The 24,315-nt window shown below is 37.4% G+C and overlaps 1 protein-coding gene across 1 annotated transcript in view; it reads right to left on the reverse strand.

Moving 5' to 3' along the window:
* CCDC171 (coiled-coil domain containing 171) overlaps window positions 1-24,315 on the reverse strand; it is a 300,242-nt gene that overhangs the window by 76,357 nt on the left and 199,570 nt on the right. The window contains exons 22-23 of the mRNA XM_080668398.1: window positions 18,128-18,273; window positions 16,152-16,206 (exon numbers count right to left, since the gene is read on the reverse strand). Of these exons, the coding sequence (XP_080524524.1) occupies window positions 16,152-16,206; window positions 18,128-18,273 (201 nt within the window). The remainder of the gene's footprint in view (window positions 1-16,151; window positions 16,207-18,127; window positions 18,274-24,315) is intronic.

Consider the following 24,315-nt stretch of genomic DNA (forward strand, 5'->3'; position numbering starts at 1 on the left):
GGGTGTGAACAAGAATAAACAGAGCAGAAATTCAACACAAAACATTAGAAAAAGAACTCTCCCCTCAATGCATTAAATTTGCCCATGAAACATACCCACAGAGAGAACAGGCAAGCTGAGAACAGAGTAACTAAAATCAGAAAAGAGATAAGTGGGATTTCTTTAGCCACTACCCACTGGATACAAAATTATTCCTATCAAAAATGAGAATCTAAAGTAAGTTGCTCTATGTCAAACGTTCTGAAATAACAATATTAGAATAGTAAAATTACTTTTTCCCTAAATGGAAAAGTATATTCATCTTCTAAAATACAGATTTTAATGTGAATTAGGATTAAAATAACCACTGTCACCTGTCCACAAATTACATTATAATTTCAAATTGATTCTAAATTATAGTTTCAAAAGACAATCCTTGATGTGAGCAATAAAAAATATATATGCAATGTTTTTTACTTCAAAATGGCTAACTTCATTTTTAACATATAGTGATTTTTTTCATAGCATTTCATAATATAAATCTCAATTGTCAAATTGTATGTGTTTTTATAACATTCTATAAAGGCTGTATAATTTCATATTTTGACAAAAATAAAAAAATCTACATTACTCCATTCTAAAATTTTGATTTTTAGAAAAAGTAGGTTTTTCCCCTTTCTTATTACATAATTTCAGAAAATAGATATTTCTAATAGATATGCTCTAAGAGATATAAAAATAAGTGAAGCTTTCTAAGTCAAAAATTGTTACAAAAATATATTTATTTTATTATAACAATCTAGTTTTAGAATTATGTGGTTCATAAGCTCCTTGTAAGTACGTTTCCTATTCCTCTGATTAGCCTTTACTCACAAGACACCAATCTGTATTCAAACCATAACACCAAAAAAGCAGTTCCTGCTAGATACATCAACTATGAAATTAAATTAGTCATTTTTAGAAAAGCTACTCAACTTTCAAAATGTGAAGCTGCAGCTTCTATCCTGAACAGCTCTAAATCCCTCTGGACTAATGTTCCAATAAAAAAATTAAAAAAAACCTCATGAAATGTAGTACTAGCAAATGTCTTCACCAACAGGATACCAGAAGAAGTGCTAAGTTGTAGCAGATCGAAACTTAGATACACTTGAGAATACATGTAAGGAAATGTACATGGTGCCTAAATCCTGAATGCCTAGGGAAAGTAACTGATATTAAGGCTTTACATCACACTCTTAATCTGCCTAAAATTATATTTTCTACAAACTATTATTACCATCAATGCTTCCAAACAAATGTTCTTATTAGAGACTAGGGGCCCGGTGCATGAAATTCGTGCACTGGAGGGGTTCCTTAGCCCAGCCTGCCCCCTCTCACATACTGGGAGCCCTCAGGGGATGTCCTACTGATGGCTTAGGCCCGCTCCCCATTGGGAGTGGACCTAGCTGCAGTCTGGCCTCCCTTTGCGGGAGGCGACCAGACTGATCAGGGGAAGGTACCAGCCCCATCACCCCGCTGCTGCAGCCACTGCCAGTCACCGCAGCCGCCAAGGTATTTTCATCAACACGGACTCCAGTCCCTTCACCATGAAAAAATGACAACTTTCTTTAAGCATTTTCAAGATGTGTCTTTCATAGGATATGACATTTATTTATTTTTCTTTTTATCCTCACCTGAGGATATATTTCCATTGATTTTTTTCCCCTTCCCTTTGATCCCAGGCTCGGCCCCTGCCCAACCCTAAAGCCTCCACCCCAGGCTTTAGGCTTGGGAAGGGGACCCCCCCCCCCCCCGCCCCTCCGATCGCAGGCTCAGCCCCTTCACCCCGCACCTCCGATCGCAGGCTCGGCCCCTTCACCCCGCACCTCCGATCGCAGGCTCGGCCCCTTCACCCCGCACCTCCGATCGTAGGCTCGGCCCCTTCACCCCACCCCTCCGATCGCAGGCTCAGCCCCTTCCCAAGTCTAAAGCATCCGCCTCAGGCTTTAGGCTTGGGAAGGGGGACCCCCCGCCCCTCCGATCGCAGGCTCGGCCCCTTCCCAAGTCTAAAGCATCCGCCTCAGGCTTTAGGCTTGGGAAGGGGGACCCCCCGCCCCTCCGATCGCAGGCTCGGCCCCTTCCCAAGTCTAAAGCATCCGCCCCAGGCTTTAGGCTTGGGAAGGGGTTCCCCCACCCACCCCTCCGATCGCAGGCTCAGCCCCTTCCCAAGTCTAAAGCATCCGCCTCAGGCTTTAGGCTTGGGAAGGGGGACCCCCTGCCCCTCCGATCGCAGGCTCGGCCCCTTCCCAAGCCTAAAGCCTCCGCCCGATGGCTGGCTGGGAGTGACCTGGGTGCTGAGGAAGTTCCCGGGACCCAGGTATGTATGCAAATTAACTGTCATCTTTGTTGGGTTAATTTGCATATTCACTCTGATTGGCTGTGGGTGTAGCGGAGGTATGGTCAATTTACATGTTTCTCTAGTATTAGGTAAGATAGTCCCATTAAATGCAGACCCCCCCCCCCAACCATACTTCCTGCTACCTCCATCCTTATCACTCTACACTGAGCGGCCAGATTATTATGATCTCTGAACGCATAATAATCTGGCCACTCAGTGTATATCCTATATAATAAAAGGCTAATATGCAAATTGGCCCCTCTACCAGGAGTTCGACCAGCAGGCTGGCCGGACCCCACCCATGCATGAATTCATGCACCTGTCCTTTAATATATATATGTGTGTGTGTGTGTGTGTGTGTATACACACACACACACACACACACACACACACACACACACACTGAGTGGCCAGATTATTATGTGTTCAGAGATCATAATAATCTGGCCACTCAGTGTATGTTCACGTTTTACTTCACTTACAGCCCCTGCCTTCCTTTTTCCCATCCCGCCTCTATACTTCCCTCCACATCCATTGATACCTGGTTGCTTTCCCTTCCCTCTTTATTATAACTTTTTATCCCACACACTAGTGCAGCCTATACCTATTTTCAACCTATGCACTGGAGAGCAGGTATAGTTGACACACTACAACCAAGGAACAAAATCCAGCCCACTTGTTACTGTAAAAAAATGTTTTATTAGAACACAGACATGCCCATTCATTTATGTATTGTCTTTGCCTGCTTTCCTGCTACAACAACAGAGTTGGGTAGCTGAAGCAGAGACCATGTAGTAAAATATTTACTGTCTGGTCCTTTACAGAAAACACTGGCTATCCCTGCCTTAGAGGACTAGAAAGAAGGACAATATTTTTCACCATCTATAAAGTTTCTTGACATTACCACCTCTTATCAGAGAATGCATGAACCTTATATCACTAACAAAGAGTGCCATCTCGGACACTTTTTGGCTCCTTTTTTCTAGTGTTTAATGAAATAAGTGTAGTATCTCCTGGTATATTTTAAAGTTTATGTAGTCAATCTGACTGTCTAACACTCCTGGTACAACTATGGTCACCCACTCCAATATCCAATTAACAGAAAATTTCCTTAACAAGTAGGCATACTGGAGAGCCTTTTATAAATAGAGAAGAAAATCAGCCACAGTTACATATACTCTGTAATAACAATAGTGACAAGGAAAATGTTATGTATGCAGACACTTGTGAGTATGTGATCAAAAAGGAATGTCATTCCAAACTCACAAATTCTATAGGGCAGTAGAAAGAAAGAATAACAAAAAAAGATATTTAGATAGTTCCAGGACTTTGGTATGTGCCTAGTGATAGGAGCAAGAGTTAAAGCATGTCCAGATACTGGAAATAACATTAAAAATTGGATAGTTAGCCTGGCTGGTGTTGCTCAGTGGTTTGAGCGCTGACCCATGCACCAAGAGGTCAGTGGATCAATTCCTGGTCAGGGTACTTGCCCAGATTGCAGGCTGGATCCCCTGTGGGGGCTGTGCAGGAGGCAGCTGATCGATGTTTCTCTCTCATCGATGTTTCTATATCTATCTCTCCCTTCCTATCTCTCTAAAAATCAATAAAAACATATTTTTACAAAATTGGATAGTTACATCTGAATGGATATTTTCCTCTTTCTTTTACCTTTTCCTTAACTGTTGAATTAATGAAATATAGAGTACGGAACTATTTCTCTTAGTAATAGTACCACTAGTGCCTCTGAAAGTACTTCATACTTTTCAAAGTCCTCTCCACACCAGCTCACTTGATTCTGCCCTCCACCTTGTGACATAGCTATTGCCATCCCTAATATGAGGATCCTGAGTCCAATGCTCTTAACACGAAATAATAATGCCTCTTAATGTCTATAGTGAACAGTTACTAATTGGAGAAACTTTAAAATTTTGGTATTTCTTCCATTTCTCTACCTAAAAAACAACACTATTTTTTTTCTTTTTCTTTATCCCTTGTCTGGAAGTCATAGCAACAGTATGTAAGTTGCAGAAAAGTAGTTTTGTGATAAGCAATAGAAATTACTACATAAACATCCTTGTTTTCCTCAGTAGTCTCCTTGGACCTGTGGGCATCCTCATTCATTCACGTTTTCTCTCCCCCTGTTCTGCTCCCCACCAGCACACACACAGTGATGACACTGAGACAGGTACCTGCGCAGCAATCACTCTTACACAACGGTCACAACTCACATGGAAGAGGCCCAAACTATGATGTCCCAAAACATCCCCTGGCACTCTGTCGGCACAAGCAGGCACTCCTTTGGTGCCGCAACAAGCACAGACACTCAATCTGAAAAGGACATGAGGAACTCACCTTCTTTACTGGGAGGTTATGTAACTTCACCTACGACTCTGGACCACAGCCAGACTCTCCAATGACTGCCAGCTGCTGTCACCAGAAAAAGGCAAAATCCACCGCCACAGTCACCGCACACATATAGTTACATCCCAATTATGGGACTAAGACACTGATCTCTTGAATCAAATTATCAAGCTGGCTACATCCCAATTTAGCATCTGAAAAACTGAAGCCTCAAATCAAATTATCAAGCTGGAAAATAGGGTGATTTAATCATGGTCATCTTATAAAGGCCCTAGACAGCATGATAAATCTATAACACAAGTTACAGACCATAGAATGTACCCCACAAATAGGTTACTGTGATCTTGAGCCATTTAAAAAACACACAAAACCTGTACTTGAGAATAGAAAAGTGTATTAATGAATTGAATTGTTACATCCCCCATAGGGAGATATTTTCTTTTCTAAGGTGACTCATCCCAAAGGAGAAAGAGGTGAACTCTAAAATTAGTTATTTAGATGTGTTTAAGCTAAAAACAGTTAAGCACACGTACATGACATTCTGTAGTGTCTTATCTTTAGTCTGCCAAGGTTTTTTAATCCCTCTTGAGCTGGAGTCCCATTTTTAGCTTGGCTAGGTCAGAATGACACTGAACAATATGAATGATGACACACAAGACAGCTATCTAGACAGAGTTGTCATCAGCAAGCCAGCTGTGTTAACACCTGCATGTCCTGCACAGCTGATGTTCAGAACCAGGATCCAGAAACTAAGAATGGAAAGGAGTTCGAAGATTGTCAGAAACATTTAGAGAGTCATTAATGAGTCACTAAAAATTGTGTTTTAGAGGCTTGAGATCATGTTTCAATCTTTAAAACACTATCAGTTTCATAAATTAAAAATTATCCTATTGTCTTAGTATTCCTTACAAATGCAGTAAAGACTAAAGATCAAAGATAACTATGTATTTCAAATATTCTGGTTAACCATTTTTAAGATAAAATTATAAATCACATTTGAAGATTTGGTTACTCAGTGACTTCACCTGACAGATGCTGTTTGACTATTCTATTCCACAATCCACTCAAACAATAGAAGTAATCATCCACCTATTTTTCATAGGTATCAAACTAGCTATTACCTATAAATTCATTGTTAGCATACCTCTCTTTCCTAGAGACATTCCTCAAATCAAATTTAGGCTTTCTCCTCTAACTCTTAATTGGGGAAAGTACAAACACATGCTATTTTTAACAATCAAATAAAGAAACCAACTTATACTATCAGCAAGACTTACACTGAAATCCAGAGATGGCTTTAGTTAATGTTTACAGACTGGGTGATGGTAAAAGTTTGACTCATTCAACAAACATTCACTAAGTGCCTACTGGGTACCAGGCACTGTGATAGATGCTGAGGATATAAAAATTAAGGAGACAGAACTCCATCCCTCAAGGACTTCAAACTCTAGTAGCATAATTAATCTCTGAAAGTGCATTGCCTAGCCTCCCATTTATTTATAATGTCTTGTTTCTCCTGTCAATTGCTATATCACCTCTTTCTTTGCCAGAAAGTATTATGTTAATCAATCTCAACCCTTTATCTTCAGCCCTGACTTTTTTCCCAGAGGTCCAGACTCACATACCCTGCTGTTCACTCCACATTTCCATAAACTCAGAAGTTCCAAGACAAAACTCATCACAGTCTCCCTTCTCCCTCCTGAAGAAGCAAACTCACTTGCTCCTCTCTTTGTGTTCCTCACATCAGGTCACCACACTGCCATCCTGGGAGTCCTCCTCCTCTGCCCTTCTCATCCCCATTCACCATGTCATTAAATTAGTTCCATATCCCTTCCTCAACACCACCTACCATATTGTCCTGCTTCGTAGCCAACAGATTCACAGCTCTTAAAATCCCCTTTATTACTCCCTGCATCGTTTACAAATCTGCCCTACAGAACCCAAATTCCGTAAGGAAATCTGACCACATCACTTCCTAGCTTAAACCCTGGTTAAGGTTTTAATCTCTGCCCCATGATAAAAATCCAAGGTTCTTAGAATGGAAAAAAATAAAATAAAATAAAATAAGTTCTTTCATGACCTGGCTTCCGCCTGCCTCATTCAGCCTCATCTCTTGCACTCTCCTTGCATTTAATGCTGAATGAGGCTATTTGGGTGTTCATGCTTCCATGCACTTGCACATGCAACTCTCTCTCTAGATAGCCTTTCCCATCTTTCCTCACACTTCAAAGCCCCATCCAGGCATTAATTTTCTCCTAAGAAACTTCCACAGCCTTTCCCTTGGGTTTTCTAAGTATGCCTCATAGATGAATAACTCTATCTAAACAGGTACAGAGCTGCATCTTATGGGTGCATATTTACCATGATATACTGGAAATATCTATGTCTCCATTTTGAGGGAAGGGAGTAGGAGACATCTCTCTCTCTCTAATATTTATACTTACATGTTATATATAAGTATAAATATTAGAGAGAGATGACAATATAGATATATAGATACAGATATAGGTGGAGATATAGATATAAATATAGATATAGATGGAAATATAGATATATAGATGGAGATATAGGTATAGAAATAGATAGATACAGATATAGAGATAGAGATAAAGAGATACAGATATATAGGTATATCTTTTCCCAAAGCAGGGCACAGTTCCTGACACATAATGTACAATCAGAGGTATTTGTAGTGCTCAATTACTTATAGTAAATATTGTATTTAACTATAAAGTAGAAGTTTTAAGTAACTTTACTGTTGAAGCAAATCCAAAACAGCTTCAGCAAAAACTCCTGTGACTCCCTTGTTATTGTTCCAGTGTCATTTCAGCCTGATAAACTTACGTCTTCTAGATAGTCTTTCTGAATTGTGATTTCCTGTCTTACCTTTTAAATACTGGACTGAAAAGCTATTTAATGCCTCTCTGTAAAAGTTCAGTGGTAACATAGTAAATTATGATCATACATAGAAAACACTTTGGTTAATTCTTCCCTACTTGTAGGACAAGTAATCTCCAAAACCCTCAAGAATCCAGCCATTCTGCTAATTCAACAATAACAAAAAAAATTACAACCAAAAATGTTCCGCTTTTTCTCTACATTTAAATTTACCCAAATCTTACTTTGATACCCAGCTACACAGTAAACAAAGACATCTCTCTGCTAAGAACTTGATTAGTACCCAATAAATGCTTAATGTGATTTTCTCATATCTAACCCTAAGTAATCCAGACATTAACCTATCCATCTAACCTATCCTGAAAATTATTTCAATATAATGATTATACTTTTACTTTTTCCATACAATAAAAATACTTAAGCATGTTTGAAGAGTCTCTTAAATTTTTAAAAATTTCAATTCCTAACAAGTCTATATTATCAGAAGCCTACTGGTAAAGTTACTAGGAGCATAAATAATGTAATAGTAGTGAGTGATGCTAACAAAAATGTGAAGTAAATAAACTGGCAAATTTTGTTAGAATCAACTTTTTCAGAACTCTAGAAACTAACAGCAGCGAGCAGCCAAAACTTAATCCACATGATCTCACTTATATGTGGAATTAAATGAACAAAATAAATTGACAAACAAAATAGATCCAGAGACATTGAAGCATGCAACAGACTGACACAATTCAGAGGGAAGAGGTAGGGAAGGGGATGGGAAGAGATTAACCAAAGAATTTATATGCATATACGCATAACCAATGGACAGACAATCGTGAGGTGAAGGCGTAGGGAGGGGACGGGAATGAGGTGAAGGGGTCAATGGGAGAAAAATGGGGGTAATACTTGCAACAATAAAGGTACATGTTTAAAAATCTGGACCGTAGATTTAAGGAAATCTCCACTGCCTGGCCGCCCTGGTGGGTGTGACTTGGTTGACGGGGTGTCATCCCATGCATTGCCAGTTCAATTCCCAGGTAGGGCACATGCTTGGGCTTGGGGCTCAGTCCCCAGTATGGGCGTGCAGGAGGTAGCCAATCAATGTTTTGCTCTGGCATGGATATTTTTCTCTCTCTCTTCTCTCCCTTCCTCTCTTTCTAAAAATCAATAAAAATATTTTTCAAAAACACACACTACCTGATCACTAAATAAGTTAACAAAACAGAGATTTCAATAACCACACATGACAAAGAATACAGACTTTAGAAAATTACTTCAGATAATTGACTAAACCAACAACTACGACTAGGGTATGCAGCAACAACACTAGAGATGGTGACAAATCTGATTTCCAGAGTCACCACATTGTAATACTCAAAAAAAAAAAACCCATTTCTCAACCAAAAATTATGAAGTATGCAAAGAAATAAAGTATGGCCCACACACAAGAAAAGTGTAAATTAATAACAACTTTCCCTGAGGAAGCTTAAACATGAGATTTACCACAAAAAGACTTTAAATCAATTATTTTATTTTAAGTATTCTGAAAAAGTTAAAGAAAACCATGAACAAAGAACCAAAGGAAACCATGAGAATGATGTTTTCCAAAAAAAAAGAAAATATAAGTAAAGAGATATAAAGTATAGAAAGGAAACAGAAATTTTGGAGTTAATACATTCAACTGCTGAAAAGAAAAACAAAACTGTCAACCAAAAATTCTATATTCAACAAAAATATGCTTCAAAAATGAAGGAGAAATTAAGCCACTCCAAGATAAACAATAGCTAAGGGTGCCCATTCTAGCAGACCTTCCTTAGAAGAAATATTAAAGGAAATCCTTTACCCTGAAATTAAGGACACTAGACAGTAACTCAAGCCTACATTGAAGAAACAAAGATCACTAAAGTAAAGAAATAAAAGTAAATATAAAAGTCAGCATTAATGTATTTTTGTTGTGTAACTCCTCTTTTACCCTATATAATTTAAAAGAAAATTACATAAAACATTCATTATAAAATATGTTGATGGGCACTCAATGTATAAATTTATAATTTGTGATAATAACATTAATGGGGGATAGAACTATAGGAGCAAAGGTTTTACATATGGTTGAAACTAAGTTGGTATTAATTCAAACTAGAATGTTGTGAATTAAGATGTTAATTGCATTCCCCAAGGCAACCACTAATAAAATAACTAAAAATATATAGTAAAACAAAGGACAAGGACATCTAATATTATACTAGAAAAGTACTAACACACACAAAAAAGGAGGAGACTAATGCAGAAACTGTGAAACAACATAGATACAATCCTATATAATAAAAGCCTAATATGCTAAGTGTCTGGTTGACCAGTTGGCCGTTCAATCAATCAAAGTGTAATATGCTAATGATATGCAAAGGCTGCTCAACTGCTCACTATGACGTGCACTGACCACCAGGGAGCAGATGCTCTGACTTGTAGGTTAGCTTGCTGCTGGGGTCCGGCTGATTGGGAATAAGCAAGATGGGCCAGACATGCCCTGGATCCCTCCCTCTGTCCCTCCCTGGCCTGCCAATCTCCCGTGTCTCTTCCCCAGCCCCAATAGTGCACCGGTGGGGTCCCTCGGCCTGGCCTGTGCCCTCTTGCAATCCAGGAGCCCCTCGGGGATGTCAGATAGCTTGTTTCAGCCTGATCCCGCAGGCCAGGTCGAGGGACCCCACTGGTGCACGAATTTGTGCACCAGGCCTCTAATCTATATTATAAAAACTCAGTGGTCCTAATGCCATAATGACCAAAGACCGGTCACCAGAAGGCTGCATGCACGGCGAGGTGCATGCGGGTGGGTGGAGCTGCATGCTCAGCAAGGTGTGCACAGCAAGGCGTGCACAGGTTGGCGGGGCTGCATGCCCGGCGAGGCATGTGCGGATGAGCAGTGACTGGACGCTGGGTCTCACGTCACTGCGGGACTCAGGGGAGTCCCACAGTGCCAGTGGGACTTGGGGGGAGTCCCGTGGCATGGCGGGGTCTGGGGTCCCGAGTCTTGCGCAATTTCCCATGGCTCTCGGGCTCACGCAATTCACGTGCTGGGTCACTAGTACATATATAAGAAAGGGTAAAAGTCCTTCGTTACCACTTGATTAAACTCTCCAATTAAAAGTTGGAGATTGGTAGAATGAATTTAAAAACATGATTCAACTGCATGCTCTCTACAAGAGACTTATCTTAGACACAGGTAGGTTGAAAATAAAGGGATAGAAAAAATATTCCATGCAAATAATAACCAAAGGGAGATGCAGTGGCTATAGCAGTATCATACAAAATAGACTTTAAGACAAAAGGTTTACAAAAGACAAAGGAAGATATAAAATTATAAAAGGGTCAATCCACCAAGAAGATAAAACAATTTCTATATATACATGCATTTAACCACAGAATCACAAAATACATAAAGCAAAAACTGAAGGGAGAAATAGTTGAACAATAATAGTCAGACTTCAAAATCTCACTTCATTAACAGATTAAACAACTACACAAAAGATATCCAAGGAACTTGAAGACTTGAACAATACTGTAAGTTAACCAGATATAACAGATGTACAGAGCATATTCTACCCAACAACAGCAGAATACACATTCTCATTTTAAATGCTCTGTAACATTTACCAAGACAGACCATATTCTGGACCACATAACAAACTTTAATAATTTAAAAGAATTTAGATCAAAGTATCTATTCAAACCATACAGAATTACATCAGAACTCAGTAGTAAAAAGACATGTAAAAAATGCCCAAATATTTTGGAAATTAAAACAATGAATAGATCAAAGAAGAAATCACAGGGAAATTAGAAAATACTTTAAGATAGAGAAAAACAACATAGCAAAACTTATAGATGCAATGAAAATAGTGCTCATGTGGAAATTTATAGCCCTAAATGCCTACATTTAAAAAAAAAAAAAAAAAGGCTTTTCATGAAAATGGCGCTGAAAGCAAAGAAGGAAGCCCCTGCCCCTCCCAAAACCAAAACCAACGCAAAGGTTTTAAAGGCAAAGAAAGCAATGCTGACACGAGTCCACAGCCACACACAAAAAAAGAGAAGATCCCCATGTCACCCACCTTCAATGGACCAAGACAATGCAGCTCCAAAGGCAGCCCAAATATCCCTGGAAGACCACCCCAAAATAAATGAGTTTGACCACCATGCCATCATCAAGTTCCCTTTAACTACCGAATCAACCATGAAGAAGATAGAAAACAACAATATACTTGTGAAAACAACAATATACTTATGTTCACTGTGGATGTCAAGGCCAACAAGCATCAAATAAAACAGACTGTGAAGAAGCTCTATAACACTGATGAAGCCAAGAAGGAATGTGACTCTTTGGATATTGCTAACAAAATTGGGATCATATAAAATGAGTCTAGCTGGCTAAACGTAAGGGGAGGGGACGGGAAGGGGGTTCTCAAACCAATAACCTAAGGGTCCATCTTAGAAAAGTAAAAAAAGAAAAGTAAACTACTAGTAAACCCAAAGCAAACTAAAAAGGACATAAATTACTGGAGCAGAGACAAAGGAAATAGAGAAGAGAAAACCAATAGAGCAAATCAAGAAAACCAAATGTGTTTCCTTTGAAAGATCAACAAAATTGACAAACCTCAACTAGATTTACCAAGAAAAAATTAATAAGTTACTAAAATCAGGACTAAAAATGGTGACATACAACTGATCTTATAGAAATAAAAACAATTCTAAGAAAGTGAACAATTGCATGTTCACTTTCCAGATGAAATTTGTCTATTTCATATAGATAAGCTCGATGAAATAGACAAATTCCTGGAAAAAATGCAAGCTACCAAAACTGACTCAAAATGAAACAGAAAATTTAAATAGGTAAACTGTGCTAAAGCGTTTGGAAGTAAACACAACCATTTTCACTGACCCATAAATGAGCCTGGACACTCCTTCTGTACTACTCTTAGTTTCTCAAGACAGCAAAATGCTACTGCTAGACAGTCCAAAATGGCCAGAAAAATAAACTGTAAACTTTGTTATGTCTACATAGCAACATTCTGCACCAACCTGAGACCTTCAGAGAAACCCTCTGGGCCACCTCCTTGTGATCCATTCATTCTCACCCAAACTTTGTATTAAAAAGAATTAGCCCAGTAATCAATTAAACTTTCCTAAATTTTTACTTCAAGCTTTAAAAGTAATTGATAATTTAAAAACCACTATAAAAATAGAAAATTCGAAAGATATAAATCAAAATAATTATTAAATTTTAAGGGAAAAGCCATAAAGCAAAAGTAAATCTACAGTGGCTATAGTCCAAAGCTGCAGACATCTTTCTTTCTTTCCATATGATACAAAAAAAACAAAACAAAAGAGAGCCGAAACCGGTTTGGCTCAGTGGATAGAGCATCGGCCTGCGGACTGAAGGGTCCCGGGTTCGATTCCGGTCAAGGGCATGTACCTTGGTTGCGGGCACATCCCCAGTGGGAGGTGTGCAGGAGGCAGCTGATTGATGTTTCTCTCTCATCGATGTTTCTAGCTCTCTATCCCTCTCCCTTCCTCTCTGTAAAATATCAATAAAATATATTAAAAAAAACACACACACAAAAAAAGATGAACTATAATGAGAGAACTGAATGATTACAATTGTCCTATTGCAATCAGTCTTTATTATATTTAAAATATATTTTTCCATCCTCATAAGGAAAGGATAACATATCCTATCTAATAAAAGAGTAATATGCAAATTAACCATCACTCCGCTACACCCACAAGCCACCGCCCACCAGCCAATCAGGAGCGAACATGCAAATAAACCCAACCAAGATGGCTACGGCCACAGAGAGCAGGAGGGAGGCTTGGGTTTCCCCGGCAATGGAGGAAGACAAGCTTTCCGCCTGCCCTTGCCAGCCTAGGCCTTCACTCAAGGCTACAAAGTTTCATGATAGAAGATACATAAATCCAAACAGAAATGGCAGCAGCCATGGAGCTGGAAAGAGCAGGAGGCTAGGGTTGCCCCCGGCGATGGAGGAAGCCAAGCTTCTGCAGCCCTGGCCGGCCCAGGCCTCCGCTTAAGGCTACGAAGTTTCAATTGTAGAAGATAAATAAACCCCAGATACCAGGGCCTCCATTTGGGTCGCCAGGGGGCATGGCCGGCCTGCAAACTACCACAGGCCCCTCGCCCAGGCCGCCTCACGCCCCAAGGGAACCCCCACCCTGATCCGGTACACCCTTCAGGGCAAACCAGCTGGCCCCCACCCCTGCACCAGGCCTCTATCCTATCTAATAAAAGAGTAATATGCAGATTGACCATCACTCCAACACACAAGATGGCTGCCCCCATGTGGTCAAAGATCCTGCCCCCATGTGGACACAAGATGGCCACCACAAGATGGCCAGCAGGGGAGGGCAGTTGGGAGGGACCAGGCCTGCAAGGGAGGGCAGTTGGGGCAATCAAGCCTGCAGGGGAGGGTAGTTAGGGGTGACCAAGCCAGCAGAGGAGGGAAGTTGGGGGCAACCAGGCCTGCAGGGAAAGGCAGTTGGGAGGGACCCAGGCCTGCAGGGCAGGGCAGTTAGGGGTGACCAGGCCTGCAGGGGAGAGCAGTTAGGGGGCCCAGGCCTGCAGGGGAGGGCAGTTAGGGGTGACCAGGCCTGCAGGGGAGGGCAGTTAGGGGTGACCAGGCCTGCAAGGTAGGGCAGTTAGGGGAAAACAGGCTGGCAGGGGAGCAGTTAGGCATCAATCAGGCTGTCAGGGGAGTGTTTAGGGGGTGATCAGGCTGGCAGGCAGAAGCGGTTAGGGGCAATCAGGAAGGCAGGCAGGCAAGCAGTTGGGAGCCAGCAGTCCTGGATTGTGAGAGGGATGTCCGACTGCCCGTTTAGGCCCAATCCCCCTGGATTGGAGAGGGTGCAGGCTGGGCTGAGGGACACACACCCCGTGCACGAATTTCGTGCACCGGCCCTCTAGTGTATTTTATATTGATGATAGTTTTTCTCTGCTGTTAATATTCATTGCCTAAGATAGCTGCTATTCAACACATTTTTCTTCTAGCTGGGAAGAAGAACAAACAATTGGATGTCAAAAGTAACATTAACTATATAAAAAGGTATGCCATATATACATGACCTAATTGATTTTTCCTATGCACGGTACAAAAAATATCTTATCAAAAATGTCTCTTTTCCTACAAATCTAAATTTCAGATTTCCAGCACATGAGTTTGCTTTGACTATATTTAAACTATACTGACTGTGTAAACTTTTTAAAATGAGAGATGAGAGGGGGAGAAATCATAATTTCAAACAACTATTATTTTTTAAAAAAAGCTTTCAGAATATTAGATGTTTTTTCCAAATGCTTTAGTGATATAAAATAATGCTAGTCATTATCAAAATATAAAAGAATATGGAGGCCAAATGTTTCCAAAATGTTAAAATGTATTAAATATTAGTTTGCTACTATTAAATATTTCCTTAAATTATACTATATAATAAATTTGATTGACAAAATTATCCTAAACATGATTCATTCATAAATTCCATATATCTTAAAAGTACTAGGTACTTGCCAAAACCGGTTTGGCTCAGTGGATAGAGCGTCGGCCTGCGGACTCAAGGGTCCCAGGTTCGATTCCGGTCAAGGGCATGTACCTGGGTTGCGGGCACATCCCCAGTAGGGGGCGTGCAGGAGGCAGCTGATCGATGTCTCTCTCTCATCGATGTTTCTAACTCTCTATCCCTCTCTCTTCCTCTCTGTAAAATATCAATAAAATATATTTTTTTAAAAAAAGTACTAGGTACTTATGTTTTCAACCAATTGTCAATTAGACAATAACAGAAACACATACATACATTCCTCTATTTTTAAAATAGTGAAATAGTGAATACATCATCTTTGAATTTGAAGTGCTAATAAAATACAAAGCCAGTTAATATATTAAGTTTTTAGTAATAACATAGTATCTTTATAATGCTGCTCATCATTGCAAATGAAAAGTCAATTTACCATACAGAAGTAATCAAATTTAAGAATATAACATTATTAAATATATTAAATTTCTACTTTAAAAAACATTCCTGTAAGAACATAAATTATAACTTGGAAAACATTACTGCCTAGCTAAGATATATGAGTATTGCCAAATATAATACATTATGTCTCTGTCTATATATACATATATAGGATAGTAGGTTTAAGAGTGGTGAGAGGTTAGACAGTGTGGTCAAACATTTTATGATTATGAGACATGTAAGAATCTTAATGACCTCTGGTTCATTCAGCAAAGACCACGAATAATTCAAGTGCAATTATATCAGTTTGGTGAAAGCACTATTTTCATAGTGTTATCATGTATACGAAGTAAATTCTGAAAAAGTTATGCAATGTAGCACTGTATAATACAAATTTTCAGTCATTTGAAATGACCTTTTGCTCACTTATTTTTAAAGAAAGTTCAAAATGAATTAAAGTGGCCTGTGCTTAATAATAATAATGACTAGGAGAACTGTGTCATAATACAAGTTGAACAATATTTAAGAAAAATTACAGTACCTTATGAAGCATATTTTCTACTGTTCTCATATGATTGGCAACACAATCTTTGTCTCTAGAAAGAAACAAAGATTAGGTGTTATTAAATCCCAAACCTTACTACAAATGTTATACATTTTTAATATAAGTTGCTATTGTTGAAAAATAATGGTTAGTTATCATTGTACTCCTTCTAAAAGCATAAAACGTAACTATATTCACTGGTATAGCTCCACAGTTAAATATTTTTTTCCCCATATTTAACTCTTATCTTCAATCATATTGCCTGTCATAGATTAGAGGAGGGAAAAATTCTTAAGGGCATCTTCCAAGTTAAAGAAGTGAAAAAGAAAGAAAAATAAAATCATGGTTATTTAATGAATTAAAATGTACTGAATAGGCTAAACTTTTACTCTTTTTATTTATAATAAAAAATTTTTAAATATTAGTGGTAGGGATATATTATAAATGGCCATACTATGCAAAATAATGTTTTCCTTCTGTAGTCGTTTTGTGCTATAATAAATGCACAAAAACTGCCTATAACCTTGACTAGAACTACGCAAAGTGACTACTTTCTTCTACTGGCTTTGCATATTGAATTTGGCCTTAATAATTAAATAAGAAGTTTGGGTGAAAATGCTGAAGACATAAATGTAATGTTAAATCATAGACTGAAAACCAGAAGCAATCAATGTATTAGCTCTTCAAATTTCACAGACAAGCCAAATTCTTGAATTAGCAGCAATGTTTTGATATAATATGAATCTGAAGGTTTTATAACCTTGTTTTCCTTAATCTCAGAATTTTCAGAACTATAAGGTACACTAGAAATCACCTTCTCATTTAGCCTGAGGAAACTTAAGACTGAACAATGAAAACAAAAACCCGATTTAGTCAAATTTACATTTTTCAATGACAATTGTATACACCTAATGCAGTGATGCAATGTTATACAGCTTTATATTTTTCAAACATGCCACATTTTGGCCTTGGTAAACTGATTTTTTCATTATGTATGATCAATTTCCCAAGCTCACTGGCAAAGCTGTGGATATCCTAAGATTGCAGATTCTCCATCCTATGATTTAGTCTACAGACTATATTCACATTTCATGATAAGCATTTAACAAGAGAGTTTGTCTCAAAAAATGTTAATTAATATATACATTTTTGCAAGTATAGGAATCCAGAATTCCAAATTTAGAAAACACTTATTTTATTAAAATTAGATGTTTCTTTAATCCATAAATAGATTTTCTTTAAGCCATGCTGTTGTACAAAGGACTGTCTTAAAGTACTCCATGTAATTTAATGTGGGGAACAAATAAAAATGCCCAAGAGAACTGTTCAATTTGAACTTCATGGTGTATGTCAACTTGATTACCTGGTAAAAGAAAGACACTCCCATCACATTTACATAGTTGCTCTCTCTGAAAACTGTATATTTTTTCTATTTAACATATCAGAATAGACAGCTATAAAATTAAATGACTTTATAAATGATCAATATGTTTTAGTGCACTTAGAAAGATGCTATGATACACACGTTGATTGTATACTAACATTCTTATGGAAATACTACTTGCAATATTAGTATATTATAATATATGCAGAGCAAAATTTGGAAATAAGTGGGACAGAGGGGTTAGGAATATGTAATAGAAACTATGCAAAACTTTTAAATAAAGAGACTTACATTTCATATTAATAAAAGCATGGTTTCAAACATGTAACACTTACAACAGAGCCCCAAATTCATTTCATTAGATGTTATATAGACACTTATACTTTTCTGAAGTTTCTCAATAAAGTATACATTTAGAATGTTGAGTGAAGAGTTTTCTTTTCTGGGGATATATCAGAGAATTTCAAAGAGAGACAGCTGCACTTTTGTTTTCTAACACTGTATTATCCAGGGCTAAAACCCGGAGCATGAAAGTAAGAATTGATCTTTTGTCTGTTTTAAGTGATCTCCCCAAGGTCCAAATGCTCACTTGGCTGCCATGCGGAGGGCACTCTCGGCATCGTGGATGTTCTCCTCCAGTCGACGCTTGTCCTGCTCCAGCTGGGTAAGATGTCTATTGAGCTGACGCAGAGATTGATCTTTTCTTCTCAGCTCCATCTTTGCCTCGGAGAGACTCTGCAAGCAGACAGAAAACAGAGTTACTTGTCAGCCCTGATAATTAACTTCAATTTATGCCATAGGCTATTAAACAAAGAAGAATACAGACTGACTGAGAAGTAGACTTGGGTCATTACACATCAAGGCTTAACAAATTTTCTGCAAAAATTTTACATACTTACTAATTAGAAATGATAGAACCAATAAGATTTTGAAAAATGTTTAGCTACAAAACACAACTCTATTTTATTTTTTAAAATACTGCAAAGCAAATACATTTTATTCTTACTAAAAAAGATCTGCTTATAAAAACCTCTAGTTGCATTTTCTTTTAATGATGAAAAATAAAGGGGGGGAAGCACATGAAATTTAGAGTCTATTTAAAACCAGAACTATCATATGCCCAAAGTATGCATATGATGGAGAGGAAGGGGGATTATGATACGTAGAAGACAAAAGGGAACCTAGTATTTAAAAATACCAGTACTGTCTTTCCAAATCTATCTACAACAGTTGCTACAGACATGTCAGTGGACAAACTGAACTCCAAAATACAATTCACTTACTTCCTATAAATAACTCTCATGTTCAGGATAGCAACACAATGTGATCAACATGTTTCAACAGAGAAAGGTATAAATAATACTTGCAGTTGGAATTATTTATATCCCATAAATATTCTACTAGTCACAGAAGTATAAAATCTGTTCATTGCTATTTGCTTTAATCTTAAATATTCTCTTAGCATAAAAATTTCAAGATGCAAGAATACAACTTTATCTTGATTTTAGGGCTAGACGTTTTAGAATGAGAAACTCACAATTTAAAGGAGCACTTTCTAGAGCTCATTTAAATTCTAGAATGTAGAATAGTATAGGTATCAGAGTATCTCTTAGCACTAAAAATCTGCTCACTCCTTTGCCTATGAAATTTCAAAAATATAAGCTTATCAAACAGTTTTTCATTTAAATTTGTTGGACAATGAGCTGAATAATTGACTGCATACACATAATTTTTTTCTTCTTGCTGAGTCACAACTATGCTTCAAATATCCAGTAAAGAATAACCAAAATGCAATAATTCCATGTTTGAAACTCTCCTAATAATATTTTTTTAGCGTGTTCACAATAGGTAGTATAAAAAACTCAAGCTGGAGCTCACACAATGAATTCACTCTAAATATTAGTGAATGAAAGCAATCATCCACCAAACCAGGTATTTTCAAATGCTGAATTTTTAAATTTAGTATTTCACATTTTAAATAGTCAAGTTGCAATCAGACAAAAATGTCAAAAAATTAAAAATAAGTAAACTGTGATTACTTATTAAATATTATAATTTACTGTAAATCTTTAGTGTAACAGATCTTTAACACCATCCTACTATAGAAATAGTCAGATTCAAACCAACTTTTAAAAGATAACAAGGAACAAATTTTAAAAGCCACAGTAAACTTACTTATTTTGTGCCAAAGTTAAGATATTTAAAGGCACTGAAGCATGCTGTGATTTCTTCATTAAAAAAATAATAATAAAACTCATATTTGAGTCATTTTAAAGCCAGTATTTCTGACATATTTCAGATTTTAAAAATAGCATTTTTCAGGTATGAAGATAAAACTAATGATCTACCACCAGTCAGTTACACATAAAGCTTGGATTCTTTTTCCCACAGAAATAACAGATTTGTGCCAATCCTTTCAAATTCTTTTTCCCAGTAACTCATGACTAGAGGTGTATATTTGTCAGAGGTATTCAGGATATTGTCCTTATACATAACAGAAGCTCACTGGTCCAATCTGAGTGAACCCATGACTTTGGAGTCATTATAAAACCACACTTGACTTTTCAACAATCCAAGGATATGCTTTCAAAGAAGATATAACTCATAAAATTAAAAGTTCTACTACATGTCTCAATCTTCTTTCATTTTCCTCTTTAGGGGCAATGGCAGGGAGCTGCCGACCTCTCCTAAAGCTCACTCTCAGAGGCATAGCTGAAGAGCCTATTCCAAGACTGAAATTACAGAGAGTGGTATAAACAAAGTAACAGAGCCCATACTTCCTTAGTGTGAAAATGAAGAGATAAAAGTTGTTTTTAATCATTATATTTTATATCAAATACACACAGAATTCTCATTTTAAAGAGTTGAGGGGCATCACTATGGAAGCTATTCACATCAATGGGTCCATAGAGATATACACAAAACATCAAGACAAAAAAAAAATGATTCAATAATGTCTTTTCTCTAATACTCACCTTCCTTGTTTTTGATGACAAAGTAGTTCTTTTAAAATCCTAACACTGAGCATTCAACAAAGAAAAATGTATTTACATTTGTGTGCATCTGTGTATCACACGTATATACCTGAATGGTATATAATGCCTGTTTTATATACATATAGTTTTTAATTCAGCTTTTCTCCTGTTCAGATTTACCTAATTAAAACCTATGATAAACTTTATGGACTCTAATATCTCCAACTGAATGACTGAAACCAAGAGGGTGTGCCTCTAGGCAGCAAGGCAACAATGATAAGCAGCAGGTTAGCCACTAATTTCTCAACCAGGGTAGATTGTGAAAGTGTGATGTTCTGATATCCAAGAAACTGTTCAGGAGAGAATAGGATAAATCAAGTTTAATAACTCTGCTCCTAATTGTTCCCCCAATGCTCAACTCTAATTACTTGGAGAACTCTCCTGACTGTCACCTGATATTAAGTTGTTGGAGGCTGAGCCTGGAACAGCGAGATAATCAATAAACATTTAGTGGGGAGAAGAATGAAGATCCTGTTAAGCAGTGGGAACCTGCAGCACCCAAAGCCCTTCTGCTCATGAGAAAACCTGTGGGACAGCCATAGTGATTGCAAAGCAATAATCCAAAGCACTGTTTTCAGGCCTTGAGGCCTTTAGGCAACAGTACATTTGAGGGAAAAAGGTTAACACGGTCACCCTAATTACAGCCCACTTTCACATACTTCATATACAAGCGAAGACAAGCCAATTAGGTAGAAAGGAAGATAAGGGAAGTTTTATTTGTATACTAATTAAACCCCTGATGAAATTAAAGGAAAAACATACAGCTCTGTAATTGTGTCTGAGAAAGGTCACTTCAGGTTCAGTTATCAGAACAGCACAGCCTTGAGATATTTCACTTAATCCACAATACAGCCCTCATTTTGTACTCAGGTCTTAATATTTACCAAAAAAAAGGAATTCAAAGCCTGATACTGCATTTATCTTTAAACTATGTTGTGAACAATTTTAGCTGTTAGAAAGTTAATGTGAAATAGGATAACGAGAGTATTTTTTTAAAGACAAAGAAATAGTACAGCTATATAAATACCAATGCCACAATATTATTTATTTAAGACTCCAAGTTTTCACTTTAAATCCAAAATGCTTTAAAGTAAAATTTTATAACAAAATCCTAAACTGACTGCATTTCAAAAACTATTCTGCAAGATATTTATTGTATTTCTTTTTAGATAATGATGTTGTTGCTCGCCTTCATGTATACCTCTCATGGTCCAGGGAGAAAAAGCCAAAGCTCCCACTAAACACTTCTTATAAAAAGGTATTTTTACACCTGTTTTTTTTCCTGAGATGGCCAGGAAAAGCCACTTACTACTAATGAAAGCTGGCAGGAAAAGTATGGATGGCAAGGAAGCACAGTCATGCACTGCTTCATGACAGGGATACCTTTTGAGAAATGTGTCGTTAGGTAATCTTGCTGTCGTGTGAAGATCAGAGAGTGCAGTTACACACACCTCGGGGGTACAGCCTGCTACACACCTAGGCAATATGATACAGCCTGTTGCTCCTACGCTCCAAGCCTGTATAGCATGTTACTATGCTACAATTGTAACACAGTGGTATTTGTGTATCTAAACACAGAAAAAGTACAGTAAAAATACGGTATAAAAAGTATAAAAATGGTACACCCGTATAGGGCACTTACCATGAATAGAACTTGCAGGACAGGAAATTGCTCTAGGTAAGTCAGTGAGTGAGTGGGGAGGGAATGTGATGACCTCGGACATTACTGTGCACTACTGCAGACTTTATAAACACTGTCCACTTAGTCTACACTAAAGTTACAAAACAACATGAGATCAAATAAAGCACAAGAGAAAATGATGTGTAGCTGCTGACAGGGTAACACAACATACTGTTTAACAGCACACCTTTTTATAGGTAGAAAGCGTACACTCTAAAATAACAATAAAAAGTATGGTATAGTATGTATAGTAAATACATAAACCAGTAACAGTCATTTATAATCATTATCAAGTATTGTGCACTATATATAATCGTATTGCTATACTTTTACATGACTGGCAGTGCAGGCTTGTTATACCAGCATCACCACAGACATGTGGGCAATGTGCTGTGCTACATCATGATGGCTACCACATTACTAGGCAATAGAAATTTTTCGGCTCAATTATGACCTTATGGGACCACCATTGCACATGCAGTCAGTCCATTGTTGACTGAAAGGTTGTCTACGTAGCGCATGACTGTAGTTAAGTGTAGGGAAAGCTCAGAGTCAGAATACATGGTAGAGGTGAAAGTCTAAAGATCCACACATTGCCCTGGCCGGGTAGCTCAGTTAGTTAGTGTTGTCCTGACACACGAAGGTTGCAGATTCCATCTCCATTTGTTGTGGAACAACAAATCAATCGTTTTCTCTCTCTCCCCATCCTCCTCTCTCCCTCTCTCTCAAATCAATAAATAAAATATCTTTTAAAAGACCCACACATTTTGAAGTCTTTTTGTCTTATCTATAGTTTCCTAACTTTCTATAATAACATGTATTACTATTGAACAAGAACACAAACTACTTTTAAGTCACATATAATTACATATCTCTAAACTTTGAATGTTTATTAAGACTAAAAATGTTTTAAATAAATTGTAAGTACAACTTGAAATTCTATTAGTTTGTACCCATGAGAATAATATGTTCAGTGAATTTTTTTAAATAGCAGCTTTATTGAGATATAATTCACATACCACAAAACTCACCGATTTTAATGGTGCAATTCAGTGGGTTTTAGTATATTCACAGAGCTGTACAACCATCACCAGTGGAGATCTTTTTTGAATAAAGCAAAATTTCTGAAAACAGCATGGCTACCTAAATATAGTATGTCTCGTTTCAGCAAACTCTAGTTTTAAACTACTCAAGATATATAAATATACAGAGTTAATAATTTGTGTTTTGCAATAGTTTCAAAAATATAAAATTTGTAACATGAATTCCCTGAATCAGAATGTTTGATTAATACATGTAGTATAGTACAAAAGTTAAAGTTATCTGGAAACTGTGCACAATTCTCCAAATAATATTTCTGGATGTTAAGGGAATCATCCAACATAGTTCTTTCTCATAAGGGTACAGCATAGCAGAGCGTTAGACCATTAGGCCAGCTAGGAAGGCCGAGCCCCAGGGGAGGGATATCGCGTGTATAGATTTCCTTTTGTCTAATGGGAAATATCTATGGATCCACATTCCTACAGACTAAAAGCTAATGGCTTATTCAATTCGGTATAAAAGTTAGTCATACAAAATGAAAGGCAAGACAGCACACCTGTCATAAAGAACTAAGCTACATTTCCTAGGTTGGGGGGAAAGAAACAACTACTGGTATAATACATTTTTTTAATTTACTGCTATCTGACTATAAGTTTTGAATTAATATTCCTAGATTGTGATAAAGTGTGTAAAACATCTCAGGACAGTAAGACTAATGTTGGAAAAGGAAATAGTACTGTCTTCAGTCCTACTATTATAATGTGACAACTAGAAGTTATATTAATCAAGAATTGGATAGCTGCTGGGTAGATCAAACCACATAGGTTGCTATAGAAAGTATAAAGTTAAAATAATAATTGGGCACACAAGTTAGGGATAAAACTAAAGAATAACATGGTTTACAACAAAGCTTAAAAATTTGGGAGATAAGCAACTAGAGAATTTATAATAAATATAAAATAGTAACAGATGATAAAATTAATATAGGAATATATTTCAGTCTTTGTAGTCTATATTTTA

Source organism: Plecotus auritus, assembly GCF_963455305.1.
Source record: "Plecotus auritus genome assembly, chromosome: 5".
Classification (NCBI taxonomy): Eukaryota; Metazoa; Chordata; class Mammalia; order Chiroptera; family Vespertilionidae; genus Plecotus; species Plecotus auritus.